The sequence below is a fragment of the Athene noctua genome, chromosome 2, assembly GCF_965140245.1.
Source record: "Athene noctua chromosome 2, bAthNoc1.hap1.1, whole genome shotgun sequence".
Lineage (NCBI taxonomy): Eukaryota > Metazoa > Chordata > Aves > Strigiformes > Strigidae > Athene > Athene noctua.
The window spans coordinates 63,522,227-63,549,533 of record NC_134038.1 but is presented as its reverse complement, the minus strand read 5'-3'; the positions used below and the strand labels follow the sequence as shown (position 1 = coordinate 63,549,533).

General features: G+C 34.1%; 1 protein-coding gene across 9 annotated transcripts in view; it reads left to right on the top strand.

Moving 5' to 3' along the window:
- The window catches only part of NETO1 (neuropilin and tolloid like 1), a 68,092-nt gene that overhangs the window by 6,753 nt on the left and 34,032 nt on the right, over positions 1 to 27,307 (top strand). For all 9 annotated transcript variants that reach the window (XM_074899300.1, XM_074899304.1, XM_074899303.1 and 6 more), the window contains exon 4: positions 7,909 to 8,157. In XM_074899300.1, coding sequence (XP_074755401.1) covers positions 7,909 to 8,157 — 249 coding nt within the window. The remainder of the gene's footprint in view (positions 1 to 7,908; positions 8,158 to 27,307) is intronic.

The following is a 27,307-nucleotide window of genomic DNA, read 5'->3' as shown; positions in this document are numbered from 1 at the left end:
GAAAAAGAAAACCAAAACAAAACCAGAAAAGAACAAACATTAACACCAAACAGCTGTAAGACAGTTTTTAAAGAGTAGATAGTTGCAAGCATGGAGGTGATGTAAGAAAGTCTCGAGGTATATTGCAAGTAAATTACGCAGTTTCTTTTCATCAGCCTTAGTACAGTGGATGTAGAAGGGACTGTTGTAAAGATGAATCTGTGGAAAGAAATAGAGATTAGATACTGCCAGAGCTTAGTAGAAAAGATGAATCTGGTACAGACTGGTAAGTCATTGAAACCAAGAAGATTCATTCATGAGTTGTGAATACATGCAGAATACAACACTGATGCTTGTTCCATCCATGCTTGGTTGGACAGAATTATTAACTACAAATGATGGACCAGGAATTATAGAAATACTTATTTTACTAAAGATGCAGGAAACCAAGAGAGATTTCCAAAGATGTACAGATGATTCAAATTGAATTAGTTCCCTTAGAACCCCCCACTAGGCCTTTCCAGAAAACTGTCTTTCCAAATCTAGTGCCAAGTAACTAAAAGAAAATATTTTATAAAAACCATTTGGGGAAATGATGCATAGAAAATATATGTATTGTTTAGGAAAAACAAATCACAGCAAAATGACTGAGATCTCTGAATTCCACTTTAGTGCTAGCTAACCTGGCAGAAGTCAGAAGTAGAGGTGATTATAAATCATGGAGTCAAACCCTTTAAAGAAGATTTATGCTTGTCCAGTCTTCCCACTTGAGTCCAAAATTTAAGCAGATGCATGGTAAACATTTCTTCCATAATTTGGTAATTGATTTAAAATAAAATTATTTTTAAAAAAAGATAAAAGTATATGTTCAATGTATACCGCTTAGTGTTACATTTTTTGTTACACCTATATTGCTAGATCCAGGTCTTTTTGCATATATTGATCAAATTATCCTTCTAACATCCCTGTGAGGCTGGGAAGGAGCAAGCCTATTGTATCTTCAAGGATCTGAAACACAGAGATGTGTTTTATTGTTAATGAGAAAGAGTGTAGAAAAAGTGACCATTTTTATAAACCCTAGTCCAGTGTCTCAGGCCATAAGGTATTCCTCCTCTTAGTAAGAAGGCGTCTGAAAGTCCTTTATTGTAAAGACCTTTTGTCTTTATTATAGTAATTAAGTACTTATAAAAATAAAGTTAATAAGCCAAAAGGTGGCAAAATACACTGTTGAAATGACCCGATTTAGAGTAGCTCAAATATCTAAGAACAATTTAGGAAGGGAAGATTTAAGCAACCAGCTTCTATGATGAAGATGAAATTCCATGTTATCTAGATTGAAACAATGTATAGTAGAAAGAGTAATCTGAACTCAACATCTCGTTATATTTTACAGGAAAAATCAATCTGGCAAAACCCAGTTGCGCATAATTTCTTACAAGCCTGATATCTTCTGCTTCCTGTCCAGCCATAATCAACAGTTTGGATTGCAACTGAGTATTTTTAAAACCTATGATGATGGCAGCTCTATCAGCATATAATTTGATGCGAACCATGCATATTGCACAGCATTTTCAGCCCTGATATCCCTCTATTCCTGTCTTCTAAAAACATCAGGAGTAGTCATGTCTGAAAAATGTCACAAAAATAAAAAGAGATGTAGTAAGATGATGAGCAATGATACGTTAAAAAGTGGAAGTTTTCAAAAAAGTCAAAAGGAGAAACACTGAAGGACATAAAAAATGATTTTGTAATTGCAGTCAATTATTTGTCCATATTCTTTTTACAACATATAAAACTGGCAGAAAATTATAAAGAAGGGTAGGGATTGAAAACTTCTCCCCATGTCTTTTATATTCTGTGAAATTCATTGGCATAATATATTGAAGTTAGAGGACTGAAAAAAAAAAAAAAAAAGGATTAATTATTTTACAAATAGCAACACCTTTGAGGTCAGATAACAACCTATGGAGTGGATAATACTTGCTAATCCAGGACATAAATATCCATTCAATTTCAGAGTAAGACAGAAACATCTCCATATGCATCTTCCAATGCACTTCAGAAAGCTTCTGGCTGCTGTTGAATACCAGCTACCAAACTAGGGGGACTGTTCATAGGAGCTGTAATAGCATTCCCACATTGCTATCTCCCTTTTATATGTCTTAGAGAGTTCAGCATATCAGGACTGTATATACCATACTGACAGCTGCCTGATGTGAGTTTAAATACATATACAAATCACCAGGTTCCTTCCTGCCCACCTGCTTTCATTCCTTCATTTTTTACTATCAAACACAATCTAGGGCGAATTCTAATGGCTTTCCTCAGACACAATTCCTACTAAATTTAGTGGACTTGAGTAAGGATTCCAGCATGCAGTGTGTTGTAATAAAATTGAATTTCATCTCATGATACAATTTTTTTCCTCCATATTGTAGTTAATCTTAAATGTGTGCAAGCCTTTTATCATTTCAAAATTACTTTGGAGAAGTAAAGGGGCTTGCAAAAATTGCCATGATCATAGACCGAGTTTCTAAAAGAGAAGAGGATTTCTGACTGCAGAGGCTTCTGTCCTAGCAGTCAAAGGCATAAACAGATCAAACAGCTAGAAGATTCTTTTTCCTTTTCCTTTTTTTTTTTTTTTTTTTTTAAATTTCTTCTATTTTTGTAGTAATGTTAATTAACTATTGGAACAACTAGGAATTTTAAAGTCCAGATTGGATGCCCTTCTGAAAGAAATCCTTTAGGTCATCCAGAAGTCAGGAACTCAGTACAAAAATGATTATGCTATAGAGGAGCTTCTGGTGAATCCCATCTGCCTTTCAAAATGCAGTAAGAATTCGTTCTTTTTTTTTTTTTTCTTTCAGTCTTATTTGGCATATAGAAAATGTAGGAAATAGCTGAGTGTACACATTAGATTCCCTGTTGGACCCAATTTCACCCTTGTTTCACATATTCATGACTCTAACCTGGCAAAACTCACAGCTGCCCGGAACAATCGCAGCATTGGCAGCATCAGCCTTTGCCAGACTGAAGAAAATTTGGCATGTAAGCTCCAAAGGGAAATTTGCACAGGAGATTTTGTAGGAGCAAAAGCTTCTCTTTGTGTTAAGATATCTGGGGAGTGGGACAGTCATACTTTACACAGTATATCTTAAGAATTGGTTTATAAATCCTGTAAGTAAAATACTTGTGAGCTTTTATCAGTTTTTCAGTTTTTATTAATCAAATGCTTATTTGTAAATCTAGGTATGGGCTAAAATTGCTTTATGGAGATATGAAATAAATCTTCCACTTTATACATTTGTGGACATTTAGAGTTAGCGCTCTTGAAGGTCTTCTATGTTTTCATTAAAGACCATTAAACCCTAATCCTAGATATTTCACAGGAGTTAGAAAATGGTCACGTATCACTGTACAAAAAAATCTCTGCTCAAAGTCCTTTTGTATTTCACAGTGATTTTTGTGTTCAAAAAGTTTTCATCAAAACAAGGAAAGAATCCTCTTTTGAAAGGATGATATAGGTGGCTTTGTTATCAAGAGCAGGACAACCAGAAAGACCAAGGATTATTGAAGACTATTAGTACAGTAGCAGCTCAGATAGATGAGGGTAGGTGCTGAGTTCAATGTCTTATTTTCATGCAGTCTGGTAAATTGAAACAGATTTTTCGCTTAACTTGAGCTGTCACTTATACAGACTCAGAAACTGATCAGAATTAAAACCTTAATTGTGTGTTTTTGCTGCAACTGTTCTTCTACTGGAAGTTGGAACCCAATGTCTTCTTTTTTTTGGATGTAAAATCTCAAGACAGCACTTGTGTAAGATAATTAGATGAAAAATTTGACAAGACATGCAAGCATTAAGTAACCTTTCCATGGTATTAAACATTTTTGAAGAAAGATAATTGGAAGTTAAATAGGGAAGATTTTTGAGATTTGAAGCAAAATAATTTTTATGAGACAGCTTCAATATATTACATTTGGACTTGACAAAAACTTTTCCTGACATTGTAGCCACAGAAAAATTTCTGAAGCTGTGAATAGGGTTTACCTATGAATAAGGGTATCGGAAATGACCACTCCATTCCTCCTTTGCTTATGAGATGGCCAGATTCTAATCCAGTATGGAAGAACTGATTATTCTGGGCTTTTTGTTTGTTTTGTTTTGTTTTTTCCTGTAGCTATTCTGGACTTGTTCTCACTGTATTTCTGTAAGTTTTAAGGTGACCACATTTGCACATGCTTTGTTGCAAAAACCGTGGCACAAGATGGGTATTTATACAATGCCTGCTTGCTTTAGCTTGTGTTTGGCAAAGAAACACTTTGTTAAAGCCAAAGTATAAATTGGAAATGATACCTTTCTCACTAAAAGGAAGTTGAAGTTGGGAGTTTGAACTGTGTGTTTTCATCCCTTATGGTAATTTCCAGGAACATTTGAATAATTCTGTTCCTTAGGTACATTATTGCAAACAAAACATTTAACTCTAAATATGCAAGATGATGAATTTAAAAGCACATGATTAAAAAATAAATGAATGCATGTATCACACGCCTTCCTCCCCTTGCTCAATCTTTTGTGATCACCACAGTCCTCACAGTTAGAGAAACACGAAGCACTGCACTCCTTGAGAGTTAGGAGAAAGGACCTCATCCTGTTCTAAGTAGCTTGCAGAGCAGGCTGGGGCACAGCCAGTACCAATACTAATACCTAAAAAAGATCAGGAAATGTTCACTGGCTTTAAAGCCGAGAAGCACAATCCTACATGTACAGATTAACTCCTTTCACCTTCCCAGTCAAGAGTACAGATACAAACTGCTTGCTGTGAATGGTCTCGACTGATGAGAACCACCACATCATGCCTAAGAATGAGTTTTGGCAGTTCTGACTGGCACGGCCAAAATTATGCCAGGAGGTGATTTTAACATTTAATAAGTGGTCCAGCTCCCAAACTCGTTCTCCAGCCTTGTTTTATTTAGCAGTGTGGAAATGGTGTTAGTGAATAGTCAATGCTCCATTCTTAAAAGTGGAGCAGCTCTACACATGGGAGCTTTGGGCCAAAGTAGAAACTCTTGAGTGCTCCCTGAGCTGATGTGATTCTCTCTGATCCTCTAGCAAGAACTGAGCTTCACTAGGAAAAGCCTTGTCTTGACTTTGTTGAAAGATAAGTAAAAGCAGAGAAGAGTACACTATAGCAATATTCTGATCTTAAATAGCAATGTAAGATTCAGAGATTTACATGGAAGTTGTGGAAATTGCACATTTTTTTCTCAGGCTGTTTTTTCACTGATTTAATAGATCTCATGTGTAACTCTGTAGGCCTGATTCTTATTTGCTCACAAAGACTCCTTTTATAGTATACTGAGGCTATAATAGGCTTTAGGACTCCTTTTCAACACCAAAACCAATGTCAAAATGACTGAGCTATAACTCAGAGGGGCTCATGCCTATTTTTATCACATTCCATGCATCTTGGATTCAGAGATCTGTTAAGGTTTTAAACTTGTAAACCTCCTCTTGGTATTAAATAGAGTAGTGAAGGCCTAACACAGGAAGATTATAAAGGACAAATGTGTTATGTTAATGACATAAGCCGGTTTTGAAGCAGGTATATCTTTGTTGCCATGGAAAGCAGAGCAGCCATACACAGTGGTATGATGCTGTCTGACACTAACAGTACTATCAGGATTCACCTTCATATTTAGTTTGCAACATTACAATAAAGCTTTAGGTAGGTTAATAACACAATATTTGAACAGTGAATATATAAGATTTTCAAGCCTTAATGAACATTCTTAAGGTTACCTAAAATGTTGTCAGGATGGAGTTTCTGATACCAGACTCTGCAGTCCCTAGGTGAATGATGAGTAGCTCTCAACAAATCTCCTTAAATGAATAAGAGCATGCAAATATGATCCCAGATTGAAGGTGCTGATTGCTCTCTTCTGCCCTAGTGTTGCTTAAAGTTCAAATCAATATTTGTTATAAATATGTGAAGTCACACATTTGTGAGGTAGAAACATTTGAATAAAATTAATTGATGATGTCTTTCAGTTATTCAGTCTTTTACTATAATCTCAAAGATCTACTTTGGTCTTCAAACCTCAACAAGGATAGCATTAATAAGATCTTCTTTACAAGTTTTATTATATGATTTTATTTTTAACATTTTTTTTATACTTTCATTGTAGTTACATTTCCATGGACTGTGTATTTGGTGCGAATATATGTAAAGTTTTAGGTTTTGATTTGCTATTGAATTTGTATGCGCACAGAGATCATAAACTTCCTGTAAATTGGTATAAATAGCAACAAGCCAATAGTAAGCACTTCCCAAAATGTGATTTTTTTCAAAATGAGAACAGTAGATAAGTTTTCTTTCTTATTAAAGAAGTTATATTAAATATTTCAGTAAACATCAATCACCCAACTACATTAACATGAAAGTAAACCTATTAAAATAATATTTTTTCTCAAAAATGTTTTATTAACTTATTTATTTAATGCTTCTTGTAAAATGAGGCTGTATTTATTTACCTATAATAGTTGTAAATGTGATCAGATGGTGTACTCTTGTGTAAAGATTGTAAAATTTACTTAATGTCTTCTTATTTTGTTCCTTTTAAATAGTCTCCATTCTCATGTCAGTAATGAGCTCATCCCAAAATCTTCAATTTATAACATTTTGAAATGCATACAAGATCTAGGTTCTGGTCACACTGATAGTTTTCTTATTATTCCTGAAGAAAGAAATGGAAGAATACTGACTGCAGGAGTTTCCATGTTAAGCTTATGCACTCAGCTTGGAGTTTGATCTTGCATGTTTTCATGTGAAAAGAATGGTAACTCAGGCAAAGCTCATAGTAATTTCAGTCATCTCTTCTAATATGTGTGAAGTGTAGGACATGATCCCGTGAGAGGCACAGCAGGCAGTGACACAACAAACCCTTGTCTTAGCAGAAAGCTTTGTCAGCAAAAGGCTACATAGCGCCATGATCTGAAGATATACACTTTTTTGCTGTGGATAGTATTAAGCACAGGGAGAGCACGCCCCAGGAATGCTTCATCTGTTAAAATTTGTAGACAAAACCCGTGATTTATTTTTTCTTCTCCTTTTGAGAAAATACTATAGTTCAACCTGTAACTGTTTTTCTTTATACAGAAGATGCCAGGGGATATTTGTTTTAGAGAACATTCTGACTGTCACCAGCCTTATTATATATGAAGAAGATAGTTTTTATGTCTAATGAAGTGACCGCTATTAGTATATATGAATAAAGATGGTTTTTATGTCTAATGAAGTGACCACTATAAAGTTTCTTCAAGGTTTTCAGTAGAATATTGTTTGTTCTTTAGTTAGACTTTAGTTTTACTTCATCCTTCTCTATTTTCTTAAATGAGAATTCACTACACTTGTCCTTATGTTTCAAATTAGATGATAAGTAATTCTGAGTATAAGCAATTATACTAAAGCTTGTCATTGACTGCAGTACATACAGGGACAGAATTTGTTCTTCTTACTACAGCACACATCTAATCAGTTTTTTCTTCATCTTTGTGAGCATTAGGTAAAAGTATTCAGATTAACGTTTCCCCCCCAAATACAAGAAAACACTGAGTTTCCAGATACATAAGTTTCTTACAAAGATTTTGTGTTTGAACCAATTATTCCTAAACTGTATTTTGCTTTACATCATAGATATCTTAGTTTTGCTAGGAACTGCTGTCATGAGCACTTTTTTAAAGGAAAAGACATGTAAGCTGACTGTGTAAAATCTGTAAAAATATAGATGTACTGATTTCCAAACAAGTTTTTAAGCAAAACATTAAAATGCATATAAAATTGATATATTTGATTTTCTTTAATTTTATTTTAAGTTTGAAGGGTCTTGGTTTAGAAAATAATGTGATAATTTTCTTGTCATCTCCAGCTGCCCCTAGACAATGCATTGAACTACACTTCGATGAAAAATATTCCATAGAGCCTTCTTGGGAGTGTAAATTTGACCATATCGAAGTACGAGATGGACCTTTTGGCTTTTCCCCAATCATTGGACGTTTCTGTGGACAGCAAAATCCACCTATGATAAAATCCAGTGGCAGATTCCTATGGATTAAATTTTTTGCTGATGGTGAGCTGGAATCCATCGGGTTTTCTGCTCGGTATAATTTTACACCTGGTGAGTACAAACCATGACACTTTTTGATAGAAAAATCTTAGCATAGTAACTTTGCTAATGATGTATAATCCATGTGCCATGAAATAATGTCTTTAACTGGGACTGTGCTTGTTAGCAAGGAAAATATTAACTGCTAGGAAAACCATAGAAGGTATATATAACTTTTGCATAACAAGTAAAGCTTATTCAAGGAACAAATTTTCAGTACAGTTTTGTCCAAGATGCATATATTCAGCCTCTGCAGTTTTTAAAAGAATTGTTTTCAGTCAAATTCTATTATAGAAAAACATTAAAAATGCTTCATGGGAAGTTATGTGTTTTATGGTTGATTGTTACACTGTGCAGCTTTTCTTTCAAAATGATCATTGATAAAGTAGTCTAATAAAAAAATGTAATTATCTCAGAAAATTCCATCATTGCTTTTCCACTTCACCAATCATTTCCCCAACTGACGAGTGGAATCATTCTCCCTTTTCAGTAAAGCCAACTATTACAAGTATTGCCAGAGGAAGTGTGAAGTTCAAATAGTAAAATGTATTAAATATTTTTCTAAAAAAGATGTAAAATTAACTGTAATTGTAAAATTATTCCCTGTCACTTTTTAAATTTAATTCATTAATTTTTTTTTTAAAAAAACCCAGTCAGACTTTCCATTAATTCCCCTCCTTCCCCTACTTATTGACAAAAAATTGCTGATTTTAAATTTCATTTTGGCTGCAGCTACACTATACTGCACTGCACTGCTGGATTTGACGTAGTTCTGTACCTTCTTATGTATTGAGTGATGAGTCATACCTTAATATAGCTCACTCTAAAGCACTGTAATTATTATGTAATTTTGACAATTATGTCACTATTGTTTCAGCTAAATTGTTGAATTAGGTGGAACAATATTCTTTAGAATATCTGCTAAAATTAAGAGGTCCCAAATTCTGCTTGCTTAATTATTTCAATAACATCATAGAAGATAGCAGGACTACCTGCATGTTCTTCTATGCTGCCTTCTTTCCCCTATGCAAGGAAAATACTTATAAAATTACCTAGCATAGTACAATCTTAAGTCAAAGATACTTCCTTCCAGAGGGTAGCCATATTTAGGTTAAAACAGAAGCAGAACACAGAATATCTGTAGCAAATAACCTTATAGCCGGATATATGTATCTGTTGTAAATGCAAAGACAATGGATGAAATTTTACTATATCCACACATATTTGTCTCTGAAAAGTGAGTTAAATTTGTACCATCTCTCATTTACCATGGTTCTGTGAGCTTTTGCCTTTTTCCTCCCCACCTCTGTCAAAAGTTTGTTGCTTTAGATTTCATGTCCTTCTTGTTTCAAATGGTTATGCATTGTGGTTGAAAAGATGTTTATAGCACAATCTGCAGCTTATCCTGTCTAAAAAACTCTCAAGTGAAAAACAATTTCATGGACCGTGTTTTATCCTCATTCCTTTTCTACTGATGTAAGGTGGATTTCTACCCAGAGATCAATGCTAGTAAATTGCTATAGCAGCATAAATTATTTCAGCCTTCAGATGGCATAGCTGTGTCTTTTTTTTCTTTTTTATTTCTTTCCTTTTTTTTTTTTTTTTTTTTCCCTCCATAGATTTCAATAGGAAGCTCTGCAAATAATAGAGGGTTTCTAGGAATATTGGCCAAAGTGAGAATATGATTAATCTGACAAGTGCAAAACATCACTGCTGCCTCCTTGATCACCAGTAACAGGAAGCAGTTCTCATTACACATGATTACTTGACCAGTCACTCATCATGTAGGCATGGATAACGCTTGACATTTTGAGATCTGTTGTCCAAATGTGTCCAGTGGGAGGGATGACTGTCAACTCATCAAAAAGAGCAATGACTTTCAAAAGCATATAAAAGAGTAGCATAAAGAGGAATTGCCTCTGAAAATTATCATCTAAGCCATCTAGATCTATCTTGGGTAGTGACAATTTATAGAATTAAGTTATGAACAAAGGAGAGATCAGAAGGAAATTTTCAGCTAACCTCTCTTTAAAGAACATCAAGAAAGTGATCCAAAGAAACACATTAAGAAACTATTGGTGTCTAAAGCAGCTGAACACTCAAGAGAGATGCAGTTTGTTGCATCCATCTCACTGGGCACAAGCAGCAGACTGCCTAACTGCAGCCTACGTAGAAGGGTTTCCATCCCAGTGACAAGCACAACAGAGCTATTTCTTCAGCACCAGCAGTCTTTGATGCTCCCCACCTGTGTGTTCCCCATCCATCCCTGAAATCTTCCTCAGCTGCCACTTTTATATTCAATATCTTGATGGAGGCTCTGGTTTGTTGATAAAGACAAGAAATGTGATGTTTAATGTGTGGGTGTGTGGCAAGATTTAAATTAGATAAGTAAATTTCACTAAATTGGAGCTGCAACCATTTATTATTACTTGAATGGTACCTGGAGAAACAGGGAAAGAAATTATTTACTATGTCTTCAGGCTGTATAAAAACAGCTAACTGGCTGAAGTTGAAAAAAAGATCAATTTGGGTATCAGAAAAAATGTTCCAATGAAGATCTGTTAGTGTGTGCAAATAGAAAGAGCCCTGTCACCTGAGGCACTGTAAAACTAGTTTAGACTAAGTCCTAAAAAATAAATTATATAGAATAATCCTAAGGAATAGACTAATATTTTACAATTACTAGAACTTCTCTGTGTAATAATTTCTTTGATTCTTTGGTATCAAAATGGATGGATCTCCATCCACCAATACAAAAGTCCAGTGGAGTTTCAACAGTCTCTCAACAGGCTGAGATTTCAGGCATCTTGAAAGAAAGAATTCTCTTGCATAAATTCTGTTCTGTTTAGACAGATTTTTTTCTTAGAGCACTTGTCAGCACTCTAAAATGTGACATGTAGCAGAAGAAACATCTTTAATGACAAATCCAGAACTACACACAAAATCAACACAAACCACACCCAGGAAGTGGTGAAACTACTGAAAATTTTTTTTAAAAAAATCCTTATTAAGAGGATAATTTATGTTTTCATTTTTGTAATTTTATAAATTGTAGGGTTATGCAATATGTAGTTGAATCAAGCTGTACGTAAGGTATAAGGACAAAACTTTGGGTTAAGGGAATAAGTTGTCTTTTTCTTCTACATTATTACAACTGAATACCTGTAACAACCAGATGCAATTTGGATGTGAAGTAATTTTAAACCATTTTATATACATGAGAGTTTATAAGCAAAACAAAACATATTTACTCTTTATGTACTATTTTAATTTTTTATTGTTAAATGCTGATTACCTATGGTAATTTTTAAAGTGATCTATCTAAAGCTATAAAACCTTCATAAATGTATACAAACATTTTGTTGTGTTTTTTCAGATCTCATGTATAAAAGCAATAACATATCAGCCTACAATAGTTTCAGGTTACTCTGGTTCATTCTGAATGCAAATATGACTAGGGAAAGACCTGCAAGACAAGTCACATGGTAATTATTCCTAGATCTTGTTTTGTCATTCTTTGGGCCATTGAAAGGCCTTCACCTGAAAATTCATTTCACATCTCTGGGTCCTTGGACTCAATCTGTTACCCTAATTTTTCCTTAAAAATTATGTCTCAAAAGCATTTGCTGAAATAGTGTTGAATCACTGTTTTGTGTAGAAAAATTCAAGTATTACTTCAAGAGGACTTATTTTTGACAACTGTTCTTTAAAATGAGTCAATTTTTTTTTCGTGTAGACAAGGATTCAGACAGAGAGAGGATGTATTTACTTGAGCTTTCTTACTCAGCTAGAATAATCAGATTTCTGTTTATCCCAGTCCCTGATTTTGCAGGACAGTGGCTTAAGATAGCACATCATTACTTTCAGTTCCTTCACTTAGTAGAAGCCATCTGTGTCTTTATTTAGCCTCATTAATATAAAGGTCAGTCAATAATGTTTTTTGTTGAACTGACTGATAATGGAAAAAGAAAAAAAGCTTTATACTCTTATGTCCTGAAAGGTGGAGTGTAAAACACTGTCTAATCAGAATAACAGCACTTTTACATCCCCATTGCAGTTGTACAAGTAGTTGTAGAATGTCAGAGTAATAGAATAATATCCTCTATCTTGAGGGGAAAAAAAAAAGCCACCTCAAATTCTTTCTGACTGGGGAATTTCCATATTTTAGGAAATAGATAAGGTATTGTCAAATCATTTTGCCGTCTAATGTCCATGTCCTGTCTTGTGTGTGTTTCAGGAAGGGATATTTGCCAGGCACCTGGGACACCTGAATACTTGTGGGAGCTTGCTCGCTTTTATTTATATTTATTTATTTATTTATTTATTTGCCCATTCTCTTCTGAACTTGGTCTGATTGCTTCTAAGTTAACATCAGCAGTGATAACTACTCTTAACCAACTTTTAATCCAGTTAAGCTTTTTGAGAAACAAAAAATAATCCATGTGACTTTGAATGAGTCAATATTTTTCCTTTGGGAGTTGGTTTGAAATTATGAGAAATTGCTTATTATAACTCTTCATTTAAACTTTTAAGCCAGAAACTTTTGGTGCTTAGAAAAACCCCGTGTGAATTTGTTTTATTTATTGAGATTCCTAGTTCTCAGTGCTTCAAATCGTTATAAGCAGCTTCCTTGAGTTATGAACTTTTAATGTGTTCATACAAGTGCACAACAGTCAGGCACTTCATTGCTGTCTACAGTGTATTAGGGCATCTCATCTTGTGAATGAGAAACAATTTTAGTGCTACATCTAGGATGATGCGTTTGTATGTTACATTGAAAATCATGATTGGTCACAGAATATTGTCTTTACAAGGGAATTTGATATTTGTTGTGCTGTTCTATAGTTTCCAGTAATTTACAGGAACTGTAGGATTAGGCCCAGAGTATTTCAGTACCATAGATGTGAGACTGTAATGAGATAATATGTTTATTTTATAATTTAAGTGAAAAATAGTTTCTTGTGTGGAGAAAATGAGTGTCTAAAAGATCTCACAAGATTCTCAGGTCCCGTATTATCTCTTATTATCACATACTTATATTTTTCTTTCTACAATAACCAAAAGGCAACTACAGAATTTCTTGGTTTAGAAACCCCTTCATGCTGGGAGTATCATATTGCCAACAGAAAGAGGTTGATTACTTGAGTTCCTACCCTGTTGAGCTTTGCTGTAAAAATAAGAGCAATAGAAATATAAGATATAGTTTTAAGTATTCTAACATTGGAAGAAAGAAAAAACTCAAGAGCTTTATTACTAGGGACATTAGAGCTGCATTTGTATTGACTGAGTATGAATATCAGAGTGAAGGGTCTTTTCAAGTCATGTAGTGTTGTCTCTCACACTGGGACTGTAAGCAACAGATTTCCAACTGATGTCATGAATGTTTAAATTCATATCCCTCTATTGATAGACTTTCAGAGTCAATTTTAATTGGGTATTTCCTGCTTCAGACATTGTTATGGAAGACCTGTTCCAGGATCCAAATTATTAGGAATGTTCTTATTTCTTTCCTAAATTATTCATAGCCAGTTTTTGCCTTTTGCCTTCTTATTTATACCAACATTACTTGTTAGCTTTGAAGCCTCTTTTCTCATCAGGACTATGTGGAACTGTGTCATGAGCTTAGAGATGACAGTCATCTTTTTTAACATGTCAGTTTTCTTGTCTACACAAGCCAAATCCTTGTACTGTCTTTTTATGCCACAGGCTCTTTGTTCCCCCTGCCATCAGTACCACCTCTCCTCTCTCCAAGAATCTCTTCTGTGTATTCATTCCATAAAAAGTTGAACACAGACTTCTAGAAGTTTACTAGGATATTGTACTGCAGTACAGGTACAAATAATACTTTTCTACCTCCACAGGAAATACTTTTCTTTACATGTAGGTGATCTCACCAATAAAGGTGATTATAGGATAGCATTGCTCAATATTATTTATAGAGGAACCACATTTCTCTGACAAAAAGTCTCTTTTTGGAAGCACCTGGGAGGAACTTTTAGCAAGCTTAGATGTGTATTCAAAGGTAATATTAGAAAGTCAACATTTTTAGATTAAGCTGTGTTTTTACAATGTCATTGCCATAATTCTCAAAACAGTTTATGTCATTACTTGTTACAGAACTATTAAAACTAAATCTTAGAGGCTGTAGAGGATTTTCCTTAAATATGGTATTTTTCTTATGCTGTTTCCCCTAAGGATAAACTTTTGGCTTTATGCAAATGCTATACTCAGCTTAACCTTAGGTCTGATACAGAGTGATTACCCTTTTCTTTAAACACTTGCAAAATGTGGAAATAACCACTGAGCCCTGGGAATTTGTTTTCCCTATTAATTTTTCATTCTTTTGTTATGTTTGTAAAGCACTTGGAAATGGCAGAGCAGGGAAGATAATATAGAATTTGTACTGAACAGAAAGCCTGGGTAGTTGTCTTCCACAAGTGCTTGGAAACAGCTTGTTTACTTGTTTATTTTCACTACTAATACACATACTCAGAATAGCACCTCTAAAACCTGTTGTTAAGTATCTACCTTGGCAGTTCTCATTCAAACATTTTAACACCTGTTTTTTCAGGGAAAAAATGAGAAACTTCATGCCTCATATGTAAGGGGTAAGGAGTTTTTGAATACTCTTCAAATTGTTCTAGATCATCTGACTTCCTTATCTGGCAGATTTTCTAATAGCTGTTACTGGGATGCACTTCTGGCGGATTGTGTTGTGGCCTCATCCTGGCAACACTGTTGTCTGTAATAGTTTCTTTTAGTGACCTTGGCGATGTGGATATCTGCAGAGATTCTGCTGACATTGAAGCAATTCTTTTTCTTTACTTATCCATTCCTTAAGCGGCTGAATTTTCATCTTTATGTATTGTATCTACAGGTTTCTGAGGTGTTATGCGTATAGACAATAAATCTTCACAATCACCTCGGGGCTTTTGTCTAATCAGCATGACTGTCTAGCCACAGTTTCAAGTGGTCTGATTTTTTAGCTGTCTGTATAGAAAACGATTCTTTTATATTAGATACAAAGTCATGTTTATATCACTTGTTTTCAGTCACTCATACTTGTTAATTTGATATTTGCATAGATTCAAGTAACTGTGATTATTGTCCTTTTTTGTTATCATCTGTTTGTTTAATGAAATATTTCTCAATTCTGACAAGAAAGCATCTTTATTGACATATTTAGCTTTCCTTAACAGATTTTTTACTCTTTGAATAGTACTTCTAGTTCATTCTCCTTTAAAAAATGCATGCAAACCCTTGTTAGAAAGCTCTGAGTCCTCTGCAACAAATAAAAAGAGCCCTTGCCCCATAATTGGTAGCTCTGATTCTGCGCTCTAGTCTTTGGAAAAGTCAGTCATGTTTCTGTTTCTAGAATTGAGTATTTTTGCAGTATGCAATGGTGAGTGAATTAGTAAATGTGTCAAATTCAAAATATATCCTCTCTTGGCCTTTGTTGTGTATAATCAACTGTTTAACAGTGGTCATTTTCTGAGGGTAGTATTCATATTTTTTGTAAATAGATCGATCCAGAGAGTCTTTTTTGCTTACCAATACTGAGGTGAATGTTACTGAATATTGTTTTGTATATTTGTGGTTCTAGCAGGTGTATGTTGTCACCTTAATATATCTTTTGTGATATTGATGGTTATGACCAAAGTTGATTTGTTTACTGTCGAGAAACACAGACTATGTAATTCTTTCATTTCAGATATCACATCTGAGCTTTTTTGGTGCTCAGGTCCAAAAATAAGATTGTGCTTCCTTCAACTTTGATAGAAACTTTGTCCTAACTATTTTGTAAATAAACTTTTAGCTGGCCCGTTAGAGTATCTGTGCCTTTGACCTGTCTTCTCTTTCTCTCCTATTATGTGATATCAAAGAGTCTGCAATCTTAGTATCATACTGCTCTTATGGGGTAGAGAAATACTATCATGCATAGTCCTTTCCATATGAGGAACTGAAATACAAAGATTTCTGTGAGAGGTAGATATCCTCTGTATGGCTATTTCTAGCCAATGTATGTATTGCTAGACATGAACCTGGTGGAAAATCAAGAACTTGAATAGAGCCTCTGAACACCCGGACTTCCTCCTATCTGTTTTTTTCCCTTTCTCTCTTTCACTCTCTCTCTGTACAATTATAACCTACCTCAAGCTACTGACAAGCTCTTTTAACCATATATACCTTTACCTTATACATACACTAAGGAGTTATCAACAAACCCCATCTCAGTAATGTTAACTGATGTTATATATGCAATAAATGCATGCATGTTATCCTAAACATGATCATGAGAAGTTGAGGAAGTAAGAAGTTGAGTTTTAAAAATCTAATCTTAAAAGAATCCAAACTTTAAAATATGAAAATCTATAATGCAGAGGTATATAATTGTAATAACAGGTTCATGCAAGAATCACCTGTTTATTGTGAGTGTTGCTTAATGTTTGTGAATGCTGAGTAGATGAAAAGGCTTTTTCCTTATAATATTAATTCAGTTTATGTAGAGCTATTCCTTTAAAATCTCGTAAGTAGCATATTCTTCTGGTGAACAGGGTAAGGTTGACAAAAAGTTCAGCCACCAAATACAGAATGCCACAAGTGTCTAACATCCCTATTTAGAGTTTCAAAATTTGTTAGCCTCCTGTGGCCCATTTCTATAATGTATAATAATTTACTCTGTATCTTGTAGGTGTTTTATTAGTTACCTTTGAAATAAATAAAAAAATTGTCACATAATTTTCATTCCTGCAGATCTTGAAAATAATTTTTACATACAGAATTCCACTAGCACAACTAATGTTTTTCTTTTGTTTAGGAAAGCCAGTAAGTAACTTTTGTTCAATTTATGTTCAATGTGTAGATATTTTCAAGTTGCACACATTTTTTACTATGGCATATCCAAATGCTAGCTATCTTTTTTTTTTTTTTTCTCTAAGGTCCTTGGACCAAATAACAATAACACTTACATAATAAACTATAATTTAGCACTGTAATCCATCAAAAATCTCTGAAATTACTTTCTGATATGTCCAAGGATAATTCCAAAGAGCAGTTGCTTAAGCTTACTGTATTTAAATGCTGCACTGACAAGCCACTAAATCTGGTCCCAGTTTAGCAAACAACTTCAGAAAGCCTACATTTAAGCATGTGCCTAAATCTGGGCAGTCTCTAGGCTTGGGTACTTTCTTAAAGGTAAGTACGTTTAAATACTGTCCTCTACCTTTTCATCAATTGAAGGACATCAAAATTAAATATTTGTTTATTTTGAAGAACTGAACTACTATTTCTTAAACTCTTTTCATGAGTTAAAAACTAGTTTTCTACCTTCACACAGATTATGTGGTTGATATATATCAATTCAATGTTTGTCTGTTTGATCAACATCACACTAATATAGCCTTAAGTAGGCTCAACTTATTCACTAACTCCCAGTATTCACTTGTTCTCATCTTCTGTTACAGTATATTGAGTTTCTGTTTGAGATAGAGCATCATGATCAGTGATTCATCTGTCTTCTTGTGCTATTCTTCTTCTATAAATCCTTGTCCCTAAAAAATCACCTTGGAATCATCTGAAATTAAATTATTTTCTGTATGTAAAAATAATTTTCTGTAACCATGCTTAGAACAGAATTCATTCACATAAGTTTTTTTGGTCCAAGTCAGTTTTTCAATCAGGTTTACAAGTTGTAAAATGAAGTGATACTAGTTTTGCAACCATTTGCAATGAGTACTCATTCCACTCCTTGGATTTTAAATTTTAAACATAAAGTTTCCAGTAAATTTTTTATTACACTCCCACTACTTAAACTTGTGGTAGTGCATTCATTGCCAAATGAGCTTTTTAGAATAAAAATGAAGCAATACCTAAGGATAATTTTTGAAAGGGACAATTATTTATTGATAGAAAAAGAAACCTGTGAATTTTTTTGTGCTATCGTGTGCTCTTTTCTCTAAAATTGGAAGTTAAACTCCCAGAAAAAATCTCCACAAACAAGAGGTACCTAGGGAAAGCCAAGTTAATCTTTAGTATCTTGCTCTTTCTGCAAAATCTCATCTCCTCACTCTAGCTGATTTTTGAACTCAGTAGCTAAGTCAGGACTGAGGAGTAGCTGCCTTTACCACACGCCTTTCCAATAATGAAGAGACTCAGATCTCTTAAGCCTGAGCTAGCTCAGCTGCAGATCTTCCAAAGAATGGTGTCTGTCTTCCATGCTCTATGTTGTTGGCATCTATGACTATTTATCACTAGTTTATTTACTCTTTACTCATTAATCTATTCAGCAGTCTTCAGACATTTAAAACCACCTACATTCTCTGTTCATGTATTTTCTCAATTTATTTATGACCAAGCATAAAGACATTTAGGTGGTGAGTTGTCTGTAGAAATAAGCAATCGTTTAAGCAAATGAACTTGATTTAGGGAGATTCAAATTGAAGAAGTTTTTTCTTTGTGGACCTGGCACTTCATTATCTTTCACTTAATTTTTTTGTATTTGTATTGCCTGCCTTTTCCTTTCTCTTTAGCTAAAAAAAACTCCAACCAAACAAAAAACCCAACTTGATTGTTTGCTAGAAATTACATTCTATTCTTAATAGAAAGGTGATGTTTTTATTTTATTACTATAAGAAAATATTTAAAAGTACTTGTAAAACTTGCATTTATAGTCACTGAATGAAGACTACAGGATTCCTTAACCACTTTTTCTTAAGTTTCAAAATTTTTTCCCAAAGTGTTTATTTAACTAGTATAATCTGATGCATAAAAGCATTATCTACAACTTCATACAATACAGAAAATATTTCAGTTAAACAGACCAGATTTTTCTTTGGTTTAAGAATGAGACTTCTATTCATACTGAAGTTGGATGCACAGTCAGGCAGGTTAGGTTTAGTGTTGTGTTCTGGTCTGCTGTGATATATCCAATCTGATTTAAGACTGTTTTGCAATCATATGGACATACAGTCTAACTGAGAACCTTTCATTAAAAAGATGTTAGTCATTCATAATCAAATCAGGAAAAATTATTTCTTCCCTTGGAGAGCAATTCTCAGGAGAGGCATTTTCTGTTTCTTATTAAAAATGCATGATATAATAAGTACCACAGATATCAAAGTACACAAATGTCTTTGAAATGGAGACAACTGGTGCCCTCATATTATTCCTCTGAAGACTCTTCTTGATTATGTCAAAAACACATTGTTTACATGGTAACAATGTAGTCTGCAATTCACTAGGTAAATGAGTGTCTGATATTAGTGTTTCCTCAAACAGATTTGTAGAAAAGAATTTGACTTCAATGAGACAAAATGTTTTGGTCTGAGGTACACAGTCTAAAATGGACTTTCAGTTTGGTTTTTTTTTAATGTTTAGGGTGATGAGAGCTACAAAACTATTGAGAAACCCATCAAAAGAAATTAATTGCAAAATTGTGAAAATAACTAAGCAAATACATTTGATCAACATTTTTAAAATATTGCTTCAGAGATCATTACACATTAGAGATGCATAAAATTTATCTGAATACTTCGATGTCAAAATACTACATCTAATATCCAGGAATTTGTGTTAAGAAAGATTGCTTGAGTCACGAGTAAGATGAGAACAGAATTGCCAAATGTTTTCTGAGAATTCAGATTCAAATATACTGATGTCTGTGGCACATCCATTATTAAAAATTTGTGCTAGCATGACAGAAGCAGGCAGCGTGAAATGTGTTATTCTAGTCACATATCAGTCCCCTAGATGACACTGAGAAGCCAGAATATGTTGTGTAACAGGACTTACAAACATCATTTGCCAGATGTTATCTGATAGTTGAAGCTCAAGAGACAATGTTATCAAATCTGCTGGTTGCAGTATGTGGGTTAATAAAAGCTTGTATGATACCACTTCTTGTTTTTTCTTTATTTTTGTCCTTTTCTTTCCTGTAGCTCATTTCTCAACTGTATGTGAAAATTAATATTAAAAGAGAATGCAAAAAATTATTATTAAAAGTATTTTGTTCTTTAATGCTTATTTCATTATGTGTATTAGACAGTTGATTGTTAACTGCTATCAACTACAAAGTCCATACTGAAACTATATAAAATAAGTTTATAAGTTTTTTTTTAATAAAATGCATGCTGGTTTAGTAGTTTAAAAATTGGATGTGGGTAATTTGAATCTCTGTAACCGTATGTGCTCTCCCTACGAGAATCCTTTGTAGCATTAATATAGTTGTTTGTATTCCAGAATATTGCATATCAGAGATATTCCAATATACATATAGATCAATGATTTACCAAGTACTTTTAAGTAAAAAGTTTGATTTATATTTGATTTTTTTTTTTTTTATCACTAGAGCTTTAAATGACTCTTTCAAATCAAGCTAGAAAAAATCCTGCTGTTTGGCAGTCAAAAACTTGATCTGGTCGAATGAAATTTAATTATTGCCTGCTTGTCAGCTAAGCCGCTGACCCATACTTAAAAATCCCAAGTGCTGTGACTGACCAGCATGTTTGACTTGCTGCTCCTGAAAGTGAAAACTGTCTGATACCTCATTTTTTCTAAACATTACCATATCAGTGGAAGAACTGGACAATCTCTAATCAGTACCTACTTTGCTGTTCTTTTCTCGGTCTCTTCAGCCAGTTAATGACAATATTGGATATTGTATAAAGCAGGCATAAGGATTTAGGAACACTGCCTTTCCGAAGTATGTGATTCAGTGAATCACAATGGCTTTTTCATGGTGAATGTGATGCATACCACCAGTTTTCATTCTCTGTATGAGGCTGAGCCAGTCAATCAGTGTATCACTTAATAAATCGATTGCTTAAATTCAGCTCAGATTGTGGGCCTAAATCTGCTTTTGTTAGAATCAATATTAAAACTGTGAGTAAATCCAGTGGAAATCAGATTGTTGCTTCAAACTGGTAGCTTTTGAATAGAAAAGAAAAACTGCAAATCTGTTAAATTCCATGGAAACTATTTTTTTAATCCTAATTCCCAAATTATGATAATAGAATTTAAAATTTACTATTCTGTACTGAATATAATCACTGTTTAGGAATAGCTGGATCTGGAGTTTCTGGGATGAGGAAAAGTCAGCAGTAACTGAGTTTATATAGACACAAATCTAACTCTGTTCAGACTCTAGATTACAGATCTCCAGTTCTCCACAGACCCGTTTGTTTGCCAGTATTCATTTGAAAACAGGTTTGAGAAATGGATAGTGAACACAGAGAGCATATCATAAATGACATTCAAAGAGGACTGAGGATCCAATAGAAGAATCTTACTGTTTAAAGAAAAAGCCAGAAATGTTGAAGGCAATACCCTCTGATTTAGAATTTACCATCCTGTTAATTTTTTTCATGTGAGCATATAGCAAAACATCTTACTGTTACTGATGAGCAACAATGTTTATTCATTACTTTAAGTGGAAACCATCTGGGGCTAGAGTGGGTATGAATTATGCTTGGTTTAGTCAAATACATAGTAATCATACTATGCTTTACTATGTATTTGATGAGCGTTCCTTATCAAAATAATAAAAGTCTCATCTGATACAGTGTCTTGTTTCTAACAGATTATGTCTGCACTAGGTCAGAATTAGCAATTAATCGTGGTTTGAACTGTTATTTGGCACTTTTAATTGCATGAAATTTGAGAAAAATTATATATTTGAACAAAAGGGAATGTCACTCTCAAAGTTGTAACCAGCAGGAAGCAGGTGAACTGTAAGGCAAAACACCCCAGCTTGTAAAGCCTTACTTGAACAAAAAATTATCAAAATGTTTTCCTCCCCTAATCTCAGGAGAAGTTGAATTTCATAATACTGGAAAGAGTGGATAGGTTATTGCTCCCTTCCTATATATTATTTATGTCCTTTAAATATCTGAATGTTTATTTGTATAACAAAATGTAAAATTCATAAGTTCGTGGGTAATTTAAGTAGGAATTCAAAGTTTAACACACAGAGTAATCTTCTTTCTGTTAACTGGACTATACTGAAGCTCTTCCTCAGAGAAAACTGCTACCTTATGCTGTTAAAAAGATGAATTAAAAAAGAAAGTGCAAGAATATCTCCAAGGACTTTCCACAGTATACTCTGTATCTAAAGCTGATGAAAACCCAACTTCTCATTCTGTAGAGAGGGCTTTGTACATTTGGGAAAACTGCTGGTGTCAACAGCTCAGTGCTCCCTGAAAGGACAATTTCTAGGCAGGAAACCTTCTAAAAGTATCAGAACAAGAAGGAAAGCTCTAGTGTCACTGAAACTGTACTGCTATGGATGCTAAAAGAAGCTACAGAGAACTTAATTTTTCCCACAGTTGTTTCTGGGACTTGGTGTTGATATGCCTTCCTCAGCAATTAATTGAGCTGTGTGGCTTTTAGAGTTCTTCATCTCGCTCACTGAAAATGTCTGTGGTGGACACAGTTGACAGTTTGGTTTAACAAATTAATGTCACTCTTCCTTTGATATGTTCTATTTTTTAATTTTTCCTTTAGAAAGACAGCATTCAGGCTCCAGTGGGGATGAAAACCTAGAATTTTCCCTTTGATTCTAAACACCACAGGTTTCTACTCTGGATATACACTTTACAAAACTGTGACATTAGCTTTTGGAATCATACAAAGACTTTGTTATAGGAGAGCACTATAGCATAAATGATGCAGTAACTTTCAAAAGTCTAGCATCTGCTCAGTAATTAATAGCTTTTGTCTATGGCTGTTTCACTTGTATCCACTATAAGGATCATATTTTCTGAAGTATTAAGTCTGTTTCTAGTATCTTATGCATCCAGATGATTATACAATCATTTGTTTTTACAGACACAACTCAGTTCCTTTCCAGTACTCTCTGACACAGTTATTCACTTTAGCGAAAGTCCACCTGGTACTTTACTAGGCTGTAAGAGAATAATATTTGGAGGTAGTGCAAGAAATCTCTTGTTAAAGTGGATGGTGAACTATCACACGTGGAAACTAAAGGAGACATTTGAGCTTCTCATGCGAGATGTAGTTCTCTTCAAAAGATACCAATAGCATACATGCCATAGCTGGTATGGCCAGACAGAGCAAGGGAGTGTTAGTGAGTGTAAACACTATGCTGACATTTCTGTTTGTATTGGAAATGTGTCTTAATGTGCGGTCAACTCCAGGTTATTCAGTACTATTTGAAGTAGCACAAGTAATACATTCGGTTGACTGTAATAGCTGAAAAAGACACAGCTCTTCAAAACAATTGGGAATATTGCAGTGAATGTATTCATTCTGTTGAATGTTCTGAGGTAAAACTAGAATAAAGTATTTCTCCTATGATAAAATAGCATAGGCTACTTTATATCACCAAGTTATTCCCATCAGTTCCCTTTGTCCTGAGAAATCCACTCCATGGATGGATAAAGCATGAATGGCCTCTCTGAAAAGGATATGCAGATTTAGCTCTCAGTGGTAGACAGCAATAACCATATATAAATTGATTCAGTCTGAAGAAGTAGTGCCTAGCAACCAGTTGTGGATAAACTCTGGATCACTTTTCCCTATACTTCTGGCATGAACTTAAAGCGTTACTGCCTTGATCTGGGTTAGGAATCATCTATAACAAATCAATGAGACAAAGCGCAAGCCTTAGTAGTATTAGGCTGAAATTGCACAAGTAAGTCATACTTAGTATTCAACATCATACAGGAAAATCTCCACAGCACTTTTGTGTTGTGCAGCTTTCCTCACAGTCAAGTTCAGAGACCATTAGTCAATCACAGGAAGCCACTGGGATATTGTCTTTGGGAGATGCATAGAAGGTGCTGCTCTTGACTGATAGTCTTAGAGGTCAAGCCGGCTGCACTGTTGCAGCAAGGCTTCATTGCTCAGATAAAGTGGGTTCCTGAGCTCATTGAGTCTTGTTTCATGTGTTTCCAGGCAACTTGCAGATAAAGGTATATGCAGACCATGAAATATTCATCATAAGATTGGTTTTCCCTCTGTTGCCACACACAGTGTGCTGCATAAGGGAAATGTGATGCCTAATTGGAGCACTCAGCTGCTAGTGTAAATATTTAACATAATAAAAATGATCTCCCAAATAATTCTACACGTATGATCAAGGCTCCCAGACTTCTTCTTTCCAGTCAGCATCCTGAGTATGAAGTTGTTGCCCATTCTTGCTCTCCTTTCTCACTAGGTCAGTTCCAAGAAGCACTTCTCACTTCTGAGATTTAGGTGCACATATCAAATAGTCCAAACATCATTTGAGGATGAGACCCCAGCTTTCATGTGCCCTCTTACCTTCTAACATGGTTCCTGCCCATACAAAATTTACACTGGGGAAAGAACCTACTCTAAAGAGTTTACAGCATAGACAAAGGACCCAAGCAGGAGATCTCAAAGCCTGCCATTGTGTGCATGACAAGAGAAATCTAGGTGCAACCTCTGTAGTTATGTGGTCTGTTCCAATGCAGTTCATTTGGGTACTTCTTGTCTGCTCAGTTTGACTAGTCTTAGCAAGAAATTATGCAAATACATGGATTATCTTTTTTTTCTGATGGTACTGCCTTTTAATTTCTAAATAGATGTTAAAGAAATAATTCTTAACTTTTGGCATACAGATGTCCAGCTATTGCTAACACTTGCAGTATCTCTCATCTTAATGAGGTCACCATAGCTGTGCAGTTTGTAAATCAGTATAATAAATAAATTAGACTATAAAGAGACTTTGATTGCAAGTATGAGCTGAGATTATTAAATGTGACAAAAGAAAAAATAACAACAAAAAAATATTTTAGAAACCAAACTCCTGGGTGGAAGTTTGTGTTATTTCAATATAAGGAATCTGGTTAAAGTAACTAGAGCATAAGTATTATACATAGAGTATTTAGAAAAATACTAGACTGTTTTTTTTCTAAATATGATTTTACTTCACCTACTGCTTGCAGCATTTCTTTATAAAATTTCTTGCTAAGACAAATAATAATTTTAGTGTGAGTCAGATCACCAAAAGCAAGACAGAGTAGTGTCTCCTTATGGAGCTACATCCTCAAAAACATAGTTTCTCAAACTTTTTCACAGCACAAATCTTTTTTGGCTTATTTGTTTTCATATGACTTCTTGCTGATCTAATAGCAGGTACATCTTCAAGGTGAAATAGTAGGAGTCATATTCACTTCTACATTTGCACTTCACCACCTTTGAGTTCTTTCACGACTGTGCTAAGGAGTGAAAAATTCTAGAAGCATTGCTTTACATTATAAATATGTAGCCTTCAAAATAGTTGCTCTTGCTCACAATATTGTTCTTAAAACAAAGAACATAGAAAACAAAGAGCAAATGCAGCACATACTATTGCCAGCTGTAATTATTATAGAACTGATTTTCAGGGTGTCTACCAAAGTACACTTTCTTTGAAGATCCTTTGGTATCTTTAATACAGGCATAGACATACATATGGAAGTTTCAACAAGACTACAGAGCTGAAAAGATTCATCAGAACAAATTTCACTTTTGGCCAACAAGCCAATGATTTGTGTTATCTTTGCACACATTTCACTTTGGGTTTTTTGTTACTTAGTACTTTTCCTTTATTCTCCCCAGCACAATAGCTAAATCCCCTTTTTTTGTACACTTCACAAAAAATATTTACATATAGAAATGTTTTTCTATTTTAGAATTGCTTTAGTGATTCTTTGAGCAGATTTTTATGCCTTTAAAATCTTTTGTTCATCATCTTTCACTATTTTTACTGTATCATTGAATACTAGGAGGCAACTACATAAAACAGTTTAATCCTGCTGTTCTGTACTGAGTTTTGCAAGCTCTGCTTTCACAGAGAATTATATTTAACCCCTCAAGAAGGCATGATTGGTTTAGGCTCCCAGAAATCATTGTAGAAGAACCTGACTTCATAAACTTGAAAATAAATAACTGGGGGGTTTCTGAATAGTGCAATTCTCTTTATTTTTTCCATGAGCATTTACATGTAAAATCAGGTCCCTAGTAAGTTCTGTGACAAATAACCACATGCGTGTGTTAAAATTTCTTAAATATTGATAGATAGAAATTGATCGGAAAGACAGGAATATTAAGAGATGTATCTACAGCTGTCTATTCAAAGAGTAAAAATGGACAGTGTCCTACTTATCATTAGGAAATATGGTTTCTACATATTGTAACTACTTTGTGTATATATTCATTAAAAAAGGAGGGTTTTGTATTCAGAAACAGCAAAAACTCCTTTATATTTCAAACATCAACCCTTTGTAGTGTATAGTTTGATCAAATAATTCCTTCATTTCTCGTTTATAGAAGAAAAAAAAGCAAAATACCTCAAAAGTTAATCAGGTCTCATATCTGCACCATGATTTTGCAGTACACATTTTCTTCATCTTGACTTCTGACCATACAGTAATTGCTCATATTCTTCACTGTATATAATGTACTTCAGATATTAAAAATTCTGTGCAATTAAGTGTATTCTAGTCCACACATGCTAAGGAACATAACAGTTCTATCTTCCATTTTTTAAAAGAGATATTGAAACATCTGTTAACTTAAATCTTTTGACTTCCAGGAGTGATATGTCTATCAGTACAAGCAACAGGCTTGATGTTGACAGTGTAAGTGTCTGAATGAACTTTATGTGAAAAACTAAAGAAATTGATTAATAAAATGTGAGGTTTACTCACGCGTGTACATCTGTAACTGTAATTTTTCTGTATGACTTAAAATTAATTTAAAAGCCTTGTGGAATCTGTCTTTGAAGGCAAATTGAAAAGTTTTGATGATGTGTGGATTTTTTTTTATTCAAACTTTGATCTTTTTTAAATAGTAATAATACTTACCAGTGGAATATCTTATCGCTAGTAACTGGTTTGAACTTTATATATTTTCCCTGTTCTGTTAGATACTATCTGCCTGTCTCTTACAGAAATCACTCAAGTAATAGAATTTTAAACAATTTCATTTTCTGTACAAGTGATTTAGTGTGAGAGTGTAGGACCACATGTATGCATAGGTGGCTAAATATTCTGTGTGGATATGCTGCAGCTGTGCAACCGCATAAGATGCTGCAGCTTACTTGTAAACAAACTCATTTACATACTTTTTGAATAGTTAATCCAGTTAACCTACAATCCCTTTTTACTTTACAACTTTCTTTATTTCACAGAATCATAGA